Source organism: Peromyscus maniculatus, chromosome 9 (assembly GCF_049852395.1).
Source record: "Peromyscus maniculatus bairdii isolate BWxNUB_F1_BW_parent chromosome 9, HU_Pman_BW_mat_3.1, whole genome shotgun sequence".
Taxonomy (NCBI): Eukaryota; Metazoa; Chordata; class Mammalia; order Rodentia; family Cricetidae; genus Peromyscus; species Peromyscus maniculatus.
Window position 1 is genome coordinate 6,795,385 of NC_134860.1, and position 15,754 is coordinate 6,811,138.

Here is a 15,754-nt window from a genome sequence, read left to right on the forward strand (position 1 = left end):
CCTACCATGTTTGCAAGGCCAGCCACAGGCTGTAGGTCTGTGCTGCTAACTCTAACTCTGCAGTAAGTGAATGCTGCTGACCTTCCTTGGTTTTTTTTTTTTTTTGGTTTTGTTTTGTTTGCTTTTTTTGGTTTTTTTCATTATAGACTGAGCTTTTGCTTTTTATATGTTCGTTCTTCTGTTCTTTACTGTATTTTTATTAATAATAAAGTGATTTTGAACTGTTGTTTCTTAGAACCAATTTCTTTGGTCAGGTGTGGTGGTGTCTCATTCCACTAACACCAGAACCTCCTGTAACACCAGAAGTCTTATGTGCCCAGTTTGGGCTACAGTGTGAGATCCCAGGCAGCCAGGGCTACACAGGGCTTTGGATGTGGATGGTCTTGTTAACTCTGTAGATTCCCATTGCATGGTGGAAAAAGTATCCATGCTGTATCCTTGTGGTATATATTTAGCTATCTCTAAATATAGTATTCTGTATACCCATTTCAGGATGTGATCATGTGCAGCACATTAATGAGAAACACAACAGTATTGCTGTAAGCCTCTCAGGAAATGAAAACACAGCTGTTGGAGTATGTGTTTATACCCATGCATCCTCTGCCAGTGAAGCCTGGAGCCACCTTCAGTTTTGGTCACCACTTATGACCATGTTGTTGTCAAAGGGTTCTACCCCCAAAGGGGCATATGTGTCTTAGAAGCCTGTGCTCCCAACTAGGACCATAATGACATCAGGGCTGGAGTTGTTACTGAGGGACATGTCTGGGTCCAGGGTCCTGCTGCAGCCAGGATCTGTGTTGATATCTCAGGCCACTGTTGCCATCAAAGATGCTTTAAATCTGGACTACCACTATGGAACATGGTGCTGGTGGGTTCCTGCCAGTCTGTGTGACCTTCACTGCCAATGAGAGCCATTGTGACATCCAGGCCTGAGCTACAACTTTAGAACTTGTCTGGGTCTATATTGCAATCACAGCCAGGATCATTGTTCATATCCATGGCCTGTATGGCCTCCTAGTGTCACACAGAGGTAGGGGTCTGGGCTGTCACCTAGCACCATGGTAGTTTCTAAGGCCTGTGTTCTCTTTGGGGCCATATAGATCTGAGTGGCCTGTGCTGCCTCCAGGGATCCTGGTGTCCCCCAGGCATAGGCTGCTGTCAAAGGCCTTGTCTGGTCCATTGCCCTGCCACAGACTTGGTCTATGTTGATGTGAGTGGCTCCTTTTACTGCTGAAGACAGGATAGGGATGCAAAGAGTTAACCCTACTCATCGCTGGCCTTAGCACTAGTGAGAACTGAACCTGCCCCTCACCCACTGCCATACTGGAGAGACGGCTCAGGGAGCAAAGGGAACTGCTGCTAGGCCTACAGACCTGAGTTCCTTCCTAGGACTCACATTATTGTAGGAGAGAACAAACCTCTGAGAAATTGTCCTCTGATCTTCATCGGGTAGAGGTACATGGTCATGGTCCACAAAATCTAATACTTTCCATTCCTAAGTTAGCTTTCTATTTCTCACTTACCGTAGAATTTTTTTCATCTGAGGCACTCTTTTCATTATATTACTCTGCATTCCCTTTGAGAGATTTGGGTTATTTGCTATTTTGTTGTTGAGATGTTATAAGAACCAAGAAGGCCGACACCAAAGCATCTTCTGAAGAATGGTAAAGGGAAGGTGGCCACTGGGAATTTGTGACATAGCTGAGACATAAACTACTCTAGAATGTCTTCTCTACATGCCTGGTGTATTAGTCAGGGCTCGCTAGAGTAACAGAAGTTATAAAATGACCTCTCTATGGAAACGGAATTTGAGAGAATGGCTTACAGGCTGTGCTCTAGCTAATCCAACAATACCTGGCTGTGAATGGAAAGTCCAAGAATCCAGCAGATGCTCACTCCACAAGACTGGATGTCTCACCTGTTCTTCATTATGTGCTGGAATCTGAAAGAAGTAGGCTTTAATGCCAGTGAAGGAATGGATGTGCTTACAAGGAGAGAGCAAGCAGAGAAAGTGTAAAAATTTCCTTCCTCCGTGTCCTTCAATATGCTTCCAGCACTGTGGTCCAGATTCCATCTGGATTAAAGATCAGAATTAAAGGTGTGATCTCCTACGTCAAAGGTTTACCAAACAATGCTGGATAATCAAAGGGGCTTTCAACTACATCTATTCCCCATGTCTACCATGCAGCCTCCAGAATGGGCTGCAATAGTCAAATTTACCAACTTTTCCTTTGTGGCTTGTGCTCATTGTCAGCCATTATTTTAAATGTTTTTTTTCATTTTTCCTACATAAAGCCTTTGAGATTATTCTTCCTACAATTGAAATTTCAGTATGGACATAGAATCCTATTCATGGAGGGTCAAATTTGTTTGCAGTAGGCTGAGGTTTATGTTTTCCTCTTTCTGGCCAGCTGTTATGGCTGTTCTTGGCTGTCTACTTGACACATAGTTGAGGAACTGACACTATCAGACTGGCTTGCAGGCATGCTTCTTCAGCATTTTCTTGGTGCTAATTGATATAATAGCACTCTTCCCTCCCTGGGAAGCACCATCCCTAACAAGTAAGATTGGGCCATAGAGCAAAAGTAGTTTAGCAAACCAGTGAGCAGCATTGCTTTATGGTTTCCAGCCCCTTCCTTGAGATCTTCCCGTGGCTTACATGATGATGGACTGTAACCTCTAAGTGAATAAACTCATCACTTTCTCAAATTGGATTTTTTTTAACTTTTATTATAACAATAGAAAGCTAACTAGAACTTGCCATATTCTCAGGACATGCTCTGATGGTTCATCTTTCTCCTACCTGCCTGTATCCTCTTTTTTTTCCTCCACTGTACAAAATTTCTGAACACTGAAATCTATTGCAATATCTACTCTGACAACCAAACACCACTGCTTATGTAACTCTATTATGGTATTTTGTTACTCTGATATGACATGTTTCTCTAATATGGCATGATTCGCTAATTTTCCCTGTTTAAAATTATCTCTGGATTTTCCTGCTTTTTGCACTTTAAATGTTATCCTTTGCTGCACAATAGAACACGTATGTCAGAATATGAATTGCACAGAAATGGGTGATTTCTTATATTAAAATTATCAAATTTAATATTTAGAGAAGCAAATTAGAACACTGTATGTGTTCGGTGAATGGAAGTGTATATGTGTGTGTGTGTGTGTGTGTGTGTGTGTGTGTGTGTGTGTGTGTGTGTGAGAAGGCAGGCATTCACATCCCACAGCTTACATATTGTGAGGATCAATTTTATGACAAAAGCTAGGGTTCAAAGAGGAGGGAGCAACATCTAAAAAGTTTCTCCATATGATCTGAGTGTAGGTAAGCCTGTGGGGTATTTTTCTAAGTATTGATTGACATGGGAGGGCCTAGACCATTGTGGGTGGGGCCATTCCCTGGCTGGTGGTTCTGGTTTCTACAAGAAAAAAGGCTGAACAAGCTGCAGTGAGTGAGCCAGAAACAGGACCATCCATGGGCTCTGCATCAGCTCCTGCCTCCAGGATCCTGTCCTGTTTGAGTTCTGGTCCTGACTTCCTTCAGTGCTGAACAGTGATGTGAAAGTGTAAGTCAGATAAACACTTTCTTTCTCAACTTGCTTTTAGTCATGGTTCTTCATTGAAGCAACAGAACCCTGACTAGGACACTGTGCATATCAGAGGACATCGTTCAGGAGTTGGCTCTCCCCTTCTACCATGTTGAGGCAAGTCTCTCTTGTTTCTAAGATGTACTGTGTACTCTAGTCCAGCTGGCCTTCTAGCTTCTAGGCATTTTGCAGTCTCATCCCCACATAACTCTGCCATGATTAAGGAATCACAGATGTGTGCCACTGTTCTGTATTTTAGGTGATTTCTAAGGATTGAACTAACCACACTTGTACAGTCAATGTGTGTACTAGTTTCCCCCAGTATTCCAAAAGCCCTTGCATTTAAAACTTAAAATATTTTGAAAGTCCAAGGTCCCTTAGAAAAAAGTCTCTTAATTGGGTCTGGTAAAAACAAACCAAAAACCTTACATATTTTCTTATACCACAAAGGAAGAATGCAGCACAGAAATATTCAGATGGGAGCATTACCAAAATTCAGCTTTATTTATTAAATCCCTACAGCCCAATATTCAGCATCTGATACAAATGTGTAGCTGGAAGTTTCTCCAGTCCCACCGAGGCCTCAGGTCCTGCAGCTGCTTATAAAATAATCACTCAGAGGCTTGATATTAATTGTAAATTATATGGCCTATGGCTCAGGCTTCTTACTAGCTAGCTCTTATAACTTAACTCAACCCATAACTATCAATCTCATGTCTGGCTCATGTCTCTCCTGCTAAGTTTTCTCTTTTCCCTGTCTCTTTTAGATTTTCCCACCTGGCTCCATCCTGCTCTGCCATGGGTCAATGCAGCTCTATCTATCAACCAATGAGAGCAACACATATTCACAGTATGCAGAAAGACACCCCACAGCACTCATGTGATCTTCTGGGCTCCAGATGGATGAGGCATTCCTATCTCTCCAGTTCCACTGCTTGCAACACATGCAGTGCAACTTTTCTCAGGATTAGTCTGGCTCCACTCCATATCTGTGCTTCCTCTCAGTAGATGGACCATGGTCTTGCCATCTGCAGTATTCTGTGGCACTCTTTTTACCTCCTCTTTCACAGGGTTCCCTATGTTCTGAAGAGAGTATTCTGATTGGAGAGGTCCAGTTTAGGGTTGAGTGTTCAATTTCTCTTACTCTCTGTGTATTGTCTAGCTGAGGGTTTCTGTATTTGTTCCCATCTGCTGCAGGAGGAAGCTGCTACTGTGATGGCTGAGAAATGCATTGTCTATGAGTATAGCATGATGTTTTCAGGAATCATTTTATTGCTATGTTCCTTAAGCAGAACAGTAGTATTTGGTTTTCCCTATGGACCCTAACCTATCTAGTCTTAGGTTCTTGGCCAGCCAAACAGTGCTGGGTATGCCTTCCCTGTCAGGGAGTGGGGCTTTAATCAAGTCAGGTACTGGTTGATTACTCCCACAAGCTTGTTCCACTCTTGTACCCCCATATCTTGGATGCAGTCACCATTCTAGATGGAAGTTTTGTAGCTGGGCTGGTGTTTACCTTTCTCCTTTGATAGTGAGCAGAGTACTCTTCAGTGCCATGAAATCTAGTCCATAAGTGGTGAGGGCTCTAGGGAGACACCAGCTTGACTTCTCCATGTTCAGTGAGTTGTGTCATTATCATCTTCAGGAACAGCACTTTCCTGTCAGTAAATGGAGAGCAACCAATAGCCTTGCAATACCTTGGGTTGTTTGGGATCACCCTTGGACACCTTTCAACTACAACTTGACTAGATGTAACCCATTTCCAGTACTTCAAGATTTATTTGATAACAAGAGATATCCAATTGGGGCTCTGTATCCTACACTCTGGTTTCTGTTGTTTGGTTTTTGTTTTTTTGGATTTTTTTGATGGGGGGCTGTTTCATCTAGATCCCCTTCATATATGTATATATTTTAGAGTGGTCCTACACTATTAGGTTTCCATAATCCCTCAAAATGCTCTCAATTTTACCTCTCCCTTCCTATATTTATTTGCCCCTTCTTCTCTCTCCCTCCTCATTTGACCATCCTGTTCCAAACTCGAATCCTCATCCATCCATAACAATCTATTCTATTCCCCCTTTATGGACATTTGTCCCACCCCCCTAGTCCCTTACTCTACACCTAACCTGTGATTATACATATTGTAGCTTACTTATCTTTGACTCAACAGCTAACATCCATATTTAAGTGAAAACATAGCGTATTTGTCATTTTGGGGCTGGGTTAGTTCACTAAAGTTGACTTTTTTTCTACTTCCATCCATTTACCTCCAAATTTCAAGCTTTCCTTTTTTTAACTTCTTTTTTAATAAATCCACCTCATGTTTTTATGCATTCATCTGTTGACAAATACCTAGGGTGTCTCCAATTTCTGGCTATTATAAATAGAGCAACAATAAACATGGTCAAGCAAGTGTTTCTGTTATAAGTCAAGCATCCTTTGGGTATATTCCAAGAGCAGTATACTAGGTCTTGATCAATTCCCAGCTTACTAAGGAATACCCACACCTATTTCCATAGTGGCCATACAAGTTTGCATTCCCACCAGCAATGGATGAGTGTTGTCCCTTGCTCCCCATTCTTGCCAAAATTAGCTGTCATTTGTTTTATTAATCTTATCTATTCTGACTCATGTAGCATGAAATCTCAATATAGTTGGTTTACATTGCCCTAAAGACTAAGGATACTGCACATTTTATGTGTTTCCCATGCTCTAGAATTTCCAATAGTGAAACTTCTCTGTTTAGATCTATAGCTAGTTTTTAATTATGTTATTTATTTTCTTGATATACAGTTTTTTAGTTCCATATATACTTTGTATATTAGCCTTCTCTTGGACATGTACTTGGTGAGGAAAAAAAAAACCAAAAACAAAAACTTTTCCCATGTTGTAGGCTGCCATTGGAAAAAAACACTATTAGTGGCAGAACAGATAATGCTATGTGAGTGAACCCACAAGTTGACAGACATATTGCGGTTATCAAAGTTCTTTAAAGTTATATAATATAATATCCCTATAAAATAATACATTTTTACAATAATAAGTTAATGAATATACTTTAATTTGTTTCTACTTGTACTTTGAGAAATGCATAGAATGCATTTTGAAAATATTCACTACCCAATTCCTCCCATTTTGTCTCCCCAATTCTGCCTCTACATCTGTGATGCCCAATTCATATTTTCTTCATTACATTACGTTTTAATAACCCCAGGGGCAGACTCTTAAAGAAAACTGACCCAATTTGCTGGAAGCCATTATTTGTCGAAAGCTCATCAATTAGGAACAAGTATGGACTCAAGGACCCTACCCACTCAGTGCTTGAATATTGACTGGCTTGATATTGGACAAGTGACCACAGCAGCTATGAGTCATGAGTGCAGGGGTCCTGTCATGGCCAGAAGACACTGTTTACTCTAATCCTCCCTGACCTCTGGCTCCTACAGTCTTTCATGCCTCATCTTCCATGATGGTCTTTGAGCCTTGTGGAAGGTTGTGATACAGATCTTCCATTAATTATGACTGAAATCAATGAAATAAAAACAAAAATATGAAGATACAGTAAAACAAAGAGTCAGTTCTTTGAAGACATCAACAAGATGGGCACACCTTTAGCCAAATGAAATAAAAGGAACAGGAGGATGAATATAATGAAACAAAGGAGGAAAAAGGAGACATGGAGGGTATTTATTCTTTTAAAAATTTACACTCCACCAAACTCGCAAAATCTTTTTAAAGAACTGATGAATTTTTAGATGTTTGTAATCCACCAAAATTATATCAAGATTACATTGAATGTTTTAAATAATCTAATACTAATAAATAGTATAGAAGCCATAATTAAAAACCTCCCAACTAATAGAAGCCCAGAGAAGGACAAATTCAATGTCAAATTTGAACAGACTTTTAGAGAACAACTAACAATCCAGAGACTATTCCATGAAATAGAAAACGAATGAGATCATTCAAATTCTTTTTTAAGCCAGGGATATCTTGGTGTTAAAAGAGGAAGACATATAGGTAGGTAGGGAGATGATAGATAGATAGATAGATAGATAGATAGATAGATACATAGATAGATACATAGATAGATACATAGATACATAGATGTATAGATAGATAGAATTATAGGCCTATTACCCTGATGAATATATACACACAAATTCTCAATAAAATACTTGTATATTAAGTATAGGATCACATCCAAAAATATCCACGATGGTCAGTTTGTCTTCACCTCAAACATACAAGGATAATTCAACATACACAAATCAACATATTTATTCCACCATATAAAATGAATAAAGGACAAAAACAACATGACCATCTTTGTATATGAAAAAAGGCCTTTGTTAAAATTCAATTTTCACCAATCATAAAAGTCCTGGAGAATCTAGTGATATGGAGGATATAATGCAACACAATAAAGTCATCATTCCAACAAACCCACAGCAACTTCTTGCCCAATAGAGAAAAACTCAGAGAAATTCCTAAAAAGCAGAAAGAGGAAAGGATGCTCACTTCTTCCACTCCTATTCAATATAGAATCTAACTCTTAACAAGAACAATAAGACAAGTGAAGGAGATAAAGGGGATACAAATGGGAAAGGGAAAGTCAAAATGTCCTTATTTACAGATGATATGATTCTAAATGAATAAAACTAAAAATTTATCAGAAGTCCCTTAAGCCTGACAAATAGATTCATAAAAGTGAAAGATTCTAAAATTAACACACAAAATTCAGTGTCCTTCTGGTATACCAATCACAATCATCCTGACAAAGAAATCAGGGAAACAGTTCCACTCACAAAAGGTTTAAAAATGTATGACAAGACATTTTATATAAGCACACTTTAAAAGCATGATATTAATAAAATTGCTATGAAGTACTCAAAAGCAATTCTAAATACATGCAAGACTTTCAAAGCTGATGTTGTAAAAGAAGCTAAAGACTTAAATGATTGGAAGTTTTAAAAGTTTTGTGGATAAGTAGGTAATATAAAAGGTCAATTTTGCTAAATTAATAATACTAATGCAATAGATACTGAAATGTAAATACAATACATCACCCATTTTTGTGGAACTTAATAATGTCACCATAGATGTTCTATTATTGGGCAAAGATAATTTTTTAAGTGGAACAGGCAGGAACATCCAGAGATAATTGTAAAAGAGTAAAGTAGGGAAGCATGTCATATTAGAGAGAAACATGACATATGAGATAAAAAATAAAAAATACTTTGATAGAGATATTTAAGCAGTATGATAGAGTAGATATTGCAACAGTGTCTAGAAATATTGTAATTGTTGAAAAAAGAAATACAGGCTGGAAGGATAAAGATGGATATGAGAGCATACCTTGAGAATATGGCAAGTGTTCTAGTTAAGTTTATATTGTGATCAAAGTCTAAAACGCCAATCTGGGAAAGTGAGGGGTTTATTCATCTCACAGTTTGCAGTCTATCATCAAAGGAAGCCAAGGCAAGATCCCAAGGCAGGGGTTTGAAACCACAAATTATGCTGTTTACTTTTCTACTCCGCTAGCTTTCCTCTGAGGCCCAGGATCACCTGCCTAGGAATGGAACTACACACAGAGGGCTGAGTCATCCCCCATTGGTTAGCAACAAGAAAATGCCAAGGAATCATGGTTGCAAGCCAGTTTGATGGAATCCAATTTTAATCTACGTGTTAAGTAGACAGCCAAGATTAGCCATCACATCAAGCCAGAAGGTGAAAATATAAACCTCAGCTTATTGCAAAGAACATTTACCCTTCATAAATAGGATTCTATTTCCATAGTGAAATTTCACCTGTACGAAGGATAATTTAAAAGGATTTATGTCAGAAATGAAATAATAAGTCAAATAATGAGTGACAATAAGCACAAGTCAGAAAGGAAAATTTGGTAAATTTGACTATTGAAGCCTCTTCTGGAGGCTGCATTGTGGACATGGGGAGGGGCTGCTGGCTGACAGTACCTTTGACCATCCTTCCAGTGTTTTGGTGGAGGAGTTCTTATCAAAAACCCAACCTCTTACTACAGAAGCTAGGTCCCAAATACAAGCCTGAATTGTCAGCTGCATGCCAGAGCTTATGTTCTAGAGAAATGGAGAAGTCCATTCTGCTTGATGATTTGGGGAAGGCTAGATCCTATTTTGAGAGCCATGGATGTTGAAAGCTTTTAAAGCAGCACCAGGCACATTGTCTATTATCATTATTTTTGGTGACACACACTGCAATGCCCACACTTATCATGCTAGTGTCAGTGGTGAGCTCTGTAACACGATTTCACTTTGGACTATGATTTATTTCCTATTGCTGCTGTCTCCAAATCCTGCCTCTTTGACCATCAGAGAAACTTCAAGTCTTAATAATCCATTTTGCTCTTAAAGCAACAGAAGGCTTCTAGCTGCTGTTTATAATGAAGACCCCACAGACGGCTTTCCTGGGTCTTCCAATTTAAACAGGAGTTTTTTCTTTCTGAAAATGAATGGAGTGAGCAAGATTGGTTCTGGAGGAGTTCAAGTCCAAATTCATGTGACTCTTCATGACACCCACTTTTTCTGAAAGTACAGTGTGTTTGTTTTCTTCCTTTTTCTTTAAGGAGAACCCATTTTCTATCTCTTGAACCATTTTTCACTACAATTACTGCCAGCCATAACATAATTATTTGAATTTCAAATTTATAATTATAGAGACAGACCAGATTGTTTTGTATTTGGGTTTCTAGCTAATCCCTTCCTACCCATGAAAGCAAACACTGGTATCTCATCCTATAATAGCCATCCATGTCCAAAAAAAAGGCCACTAAAAGTCTTCATGACTATGAGATCTACAGATGACTCACATGTGATTTTGATTATTGTTACTCCTTCTTTCACACTCTAAGTGAGCCTTTTTCTTATGAGTATTAGTGAAGATGGGAATAAAACTGTGATGGCTATTCTTGGTTGTCAATGCAACTGTATCTGGATTAACAAACAACAAAAACTAGAGTGCACACCTGTGGGAGATCTCTGCTTATTTTGAAGTATGAAGACCTAATTCTAGTTTGGATCTTTGAGGGAGGAAGTCACAGCTTTAATTCAGATCTTTAATCCAGATGAAATCTGGACAACTCCTTTTGTTGGAAGGCCTAAGAAGAATGATCTCTTACCCTTTCTCTGCTTGCTCTGGCCTTGTTAGCACAACCATTCCTTGACTGGCATTAAAGCCTACTTCTTTAAAATTCCAGCATATACTGCAGACCAGCTTAGACATCCAGACATGTGGAGTGCACATCTACTGGATTCTTGGACTTTCCATTCACAGCCAGATATTGTTGCATTAGATAGAGCACAGCCTGTAAACCATTCTAACAAGCGCCCTTCCCATAGAGAATCATTGTATTACTTTTGGGGAATGCTGGCTAAGACACAAGGCTTGTAGAGAGTACATTGAGAGCAGTTAGGGTCTCATAACAGTCCCAGCTCACTTACAAATTCCCAATAGTCACCTTCCCTTAACCATAGGATTCCCCAGGTGCTTGCTCACTTCAGAGAACTCAATCCTCCTACTCAATGATCATGACCAAATTCTTTGGCATGCTTTATTTTTCATTTTATTGGGTATGGATATGAGGAGGGTAAGTGCCAATTTTAGTCAGGGTTTGTAAAGTGAGACTTCAATTCCTTATGGGTGAATTACTGAAAAATTCCTATGAAGCAGAGAGATATCTCTAGCTTTGGAAGGAGGAGGTGCTGAGTTACTTCCCCTGTGTCACAGGAGAGACTTCTGGAAAGGAATCAACAGCTTCTGTTCATCTCATGGAGAACTAATTAGCAAGGAGGCAAAGGCTGTGCCCGATGACATCAGCAGACCCCTTGCTGGACATTCTTTTGTATCCTGGACAGCTCTTGGAATCCCAGTGATGTCACTAGTGTTGTAGCAACACTGACTGCTTTGAGGTCATTTGTTCAGTGACCACAAGCTTGGCCTCTAGACATGCTTTCCAGACTCAGAGGTCTGCTTGGCAGAGGGAATGGACAGCATAGAGAGACCACAGTGAGACAGAAGGAAGCTGGCCCTGGGTCTACCTGGAAAACATGGAGAAAATGGTCCTGGGGAAGAGGCAGTGAGTTTTGGGAAGGGGCTTGGGAGCTTTCTGGATGTGTTGGGACTCAGCTTTCCAGAGCGAGGGCTGAAGAACTGGGAACTTCTTGGACGGAGGCACAGAGGAATTAATGAGATTTCTGTACCATGACTGTGTTTCACAGCCACTGGAGTCCTTTAGATATGTGCCAGTGATAATAGGGAAAGGAGAGTACCCTGGAAAACCCTGAGGTTCTCATACTTGACATCACAGTCACTAGTATGGCATGATAGATGAGGACATCATGGGAATTGCAAGAGGCAGGGTGCTGGGGAGGCTCTCAGGAATCCACAAGGATGACCCCGCCTGGGAGAGCTGGCAGCGGTCTAGAGGGTGCCTGGACTGGGCTACTCTGGTGACCGGTCCAGTGAATACCCTAACCGCCATCATAGAGCCTGTGTCCAGTGACTGATGGAGGCAGATGCAGAGATCCATGGCCAAGTGTCAGGCTGAGCTCCAGGAATCCAATTGATGAGAGAGGGGAGGGATTTTTTTTTTTGCTGGCACGGGACTTCGAGGACATGATAGGAAGACATGCAGAGATGACCGGCCACACTAGTGTAAGCCCCTAAACTGTAGACTAGTGGCTGTTTAGCTCCCATAGGACTGGAGTAGGCCCTCTGGATATGGAAGATGGTTGTTTGGCTCGAACTGTTTGGGGTCACCAAGGCAGGGGTTCGGAATCTGTCCCTGGTGCATGGGCAGGCTTTTGGGAGCCCGGTGCCTGTGGTGTAATGCCTTGTGCAGCATTAGTGCAGTGGGGAGGGGCTTGGACCTGACTAGGCTCAGTGTGCCTGGCTCTCCTGACTCCCTTGGGAGACCTTGATTTGGGGGGTGTGGGGCTGTGGGGTGGATTTGGCGGGAGGTTTGGGGGCATGGGAGGAGGGAGGAGGAAGGAGATGGGATCTGTGGGTGGTATGTAGAATGAGTAGAAAATTTCTTAATAAAGAAAAATTTTAAAATATTAAAAGAAAAGATTTCTCAGATCCACAAACTTCACCCAGATTGGACTCTTAGTAAGCTATGGGCTCTGAGTGACAAACAGGTAGTGTATTTCCCAGTTGTGGTAAATAGACCATTTTAAAAAAAAAAAGGGTCTTAGCAAATAACAGAGGTCCTGCTACTATAATAATGCACTTAATAACACATTCAGTTGACGAATAAATGAAATACATATGAATGAGAAAGGCACATGAAAACAAAACACTGTTTTGTTTTTTGTTTGTTTGTTTTTAGGAAATGAGTTTATTTCAGTTTACAGTCCATCATTGAGAGAAGTCAGGGCAGGAACAAAAGCATTGACTGAAGCAGGAACCAGGGAGGAATGCTGTTTGGTGGCTTGCTCAGCTAGCTTCCTTACACAGCCCACAATGGACTAGGCTACCCTAAGTCAGTGGAAATCAAGACGTCCCAAACAGACATACCAAAGGGAAGTCTGATCCATGTAGGCTCTAGATTGAGATTCTCATGCCATTGTTGCTGGGCTGTTTCAAATGGGCAGATGAAGTTAACTAGGACTCTCCATTCCTTGTCAGCATGACACACACACACACACACACACACACACACACACACACACACACACACATCACCTGAATGCCATAATCATTTATTTCTTGTTCTCCAAATTTTTGTGTTAATATCATAATATAAAATGCAGTGTACACTTTTAAAACTCCACACACTTTAAAACTTAAAACATTTCTAAAGTCCAAGGTCCCTTAGGAAAAAAATCTCTTAATTGGGTCTGGTCAAACAAACCAAAAAAAATTTAGGTATTTTCTTATTCCACGATAGAAGAATGGAGCACAGAAATATTCAGATGGGAACATTACCAAAACCCAGTTTTAAATATCAAATTCCTACAGCCCAATGCCCAGCATCTGATACTCAGGTGATATTCTGTGCTCCAAATGGATGGGGCATTTCTCCCTCTCCAACTCCACTGCATGCAACACATGCAGTGCAGGTTTTCTCGGGGTTAGTCTGGCCCCACTCCATATCTGTGCTTCCCCTCAGTAGATGGACCATGGTCTTGCCATCTGCGGTATTCTGTGGCACTATTTTTACTTCCTCTTACACAGGGTTCCCTAAGTCCTGAGGGGAGGAATTGGAGTGGATATGTTCTGTTTAGGGTTGATTGTTCCAAGATCTCTTATTCTCTGCCTATAATCTACTGAGGGTCTCTGTATTTGTTCCCATTAGCTGCAGGAGGAAGCTGCTCTGATGAGGGCTGAGAAAGGCATTATCTCTGAGTACTGCAGAATATTGTTAGGAGTCATTTTATTGCTATGCTCCTTAAGCACAACAGTAGTATTTGGTTTTCACTGTGGTCCCTGGCCTGTTTAGTCTCAGGTTTTGTCCACCCACACAGTGCTGGGTATGGGTTCCATCTCATGGAATGGCCTTTAATCAAGTCAGATATTGGTTGGTTTCTCCCACACATTTTGTTCCACTACTGCCTCAGCATATCTTGGTATTGTAGCGGGGTTGGTGTTTACCTTTCTCCTTTTTTAGTGAGCTGAGTACCTTCCAGCACCATGAAATCTAGTCCATAAGTGGTGAGGGCTCTAGGGAGACACCAGCTTGACTTCTCCATGGTCAAAGAGTTGTGTCATTATCATCTTCAGGAACAGCACCTTGTTGTCAGTATATGGAGAGCAACCAATAGCATCGCAATAGCTTGGGTTGTTTGGGATCACCATTGGACAACTTTCACCTACAACTTGACTAGATGTAACCCATTGCCAGTACTGCAAGCTTCATTTGGTAACAAGAGATATCCATTTGGGGCTCTGTATCCTACACTCTGGTTTCTGTTTGTTTTGATTTTGTTTATTTGTGATTTTTTGGGGGGGTGGGAGTCTTTCTTTCTTTCTTTCTTTCTTTCTTTCTTTCTTTCATCCTTCCTCCCTCCCTCCCTCCCTCCCTCCCTTCCTTCCTTCCTTCTTTCCTTCCTTCCTTTTTTTTGGAAATAGGATTTCTCTGTGTAGCTTTGGAGTCTCTCATGGAACTCACTCTGTAGCCTAGGCTGGACTTGATCTCACAGAGATCCACCTGCCACTGCCACCCGAGTGCTGGCATTAAAGGCATGCACCACCACCACCCAGCTTTCTTTTTTGGGGGAGAGGTATTTCAACTAGATCCCCTTCATATATGTATATGTTTTAGAGTGGTTCTACTCTATTAGGTTTCCATAAGATCCCTCAAATTGCCCTTACTTTTACCTCTCCCTCCCTATATTTATTTGCCCCTTCTCTATCCCTCCTCATTTGATCATCTGTTCCTCACTGATCCCTCATCCATCCACAACAATCTATTCTATTCCCGCTATATGGAAATCTGTACCTCCCCCCTAGTCCCTTACTCTATACCTAATCTGTGGTTATACAAATTGTAGCTTACTTATCTTTGACTCAATAGCTAATATCTGTATATAAATTTAAACATACCATATTTGTCTTTCTAGTTCTGAGTTATCTCAATCAGGATGATTTTTTTTAGCTCCATCCATTTACCTGCAAATTTCATGATTTCCTTTTTCTTTTTTTTAAAAAAAAGATTTGTGTATTTATTTATTATGTATACATCGTTCTGTTTGTATGTATGTCTGCATACCAGAAGAGAGCACCAGATCTCATTATAGATGATTGTGAGCCACCATGTGGTTGCTGGGAATTGGACTCTGGACCTCTGGAAGAGCAGTCAGTGCTCTTAACCTCTGAGCCACCTCTCTAGGCCAAACCTTTGTCTTTTTTTCTTCAAGACAGGTTTTCTCTGTGTAGGTTTGGAGCTTTTACCTGGAGCTCACTTTGTAGACCAGGCTGGCCTTGAACTCACAGATATCCGCCTGCTTCTGTCTCCAAGTCTGGCATTAAAGGTGTGTGCCACCACCACCTGGCCCCTTTTTCTTTTTTAACTGCCGAGTAATAGCCCATTTCTGTAACTGTACCTCATTTTCTTTGAGCATTCATCTGTTCATGAATACCTAGGATATCTCCAATTTCTGGCTATTATAACTAGAGCAACA

General features: G+C 40.7%; 1 protein-coding gene across 3 annotated transcripts in view; it reads left to right on the forward strand.

The window, feature by feature from the left end:
• The window catches only part of LOC143267243 (disks large homolog 5-like), a 70,648-nt gene that overhangs the window by 29,714 nt on the left and 25,180 nt on the right, over window positions 1–15,754 (forward strand). Inside the window, exons 3-4 of one of the 3 annotated variants that reach the window (XM_076544301.1) lie at window positions 3,616–3,713; window positions 4,364–4,446. The exons of the other annotated variants lie outside the window; for them this stretch is intronic. Coding sequence (XP_076400416.1) covers window positions 3,706–3,713; window positions 4,364–4,446 — 91 coding nt within the window. The 5' untranslated portion in view covers window positions 3,616–3,705. The remainder of the gene's footprint in view (window positions 1–3,615; window positions 3,714–4,363; window positions 4,447–15,754) is intronic. 3 annotated transcript variants of the gene reach the window in all.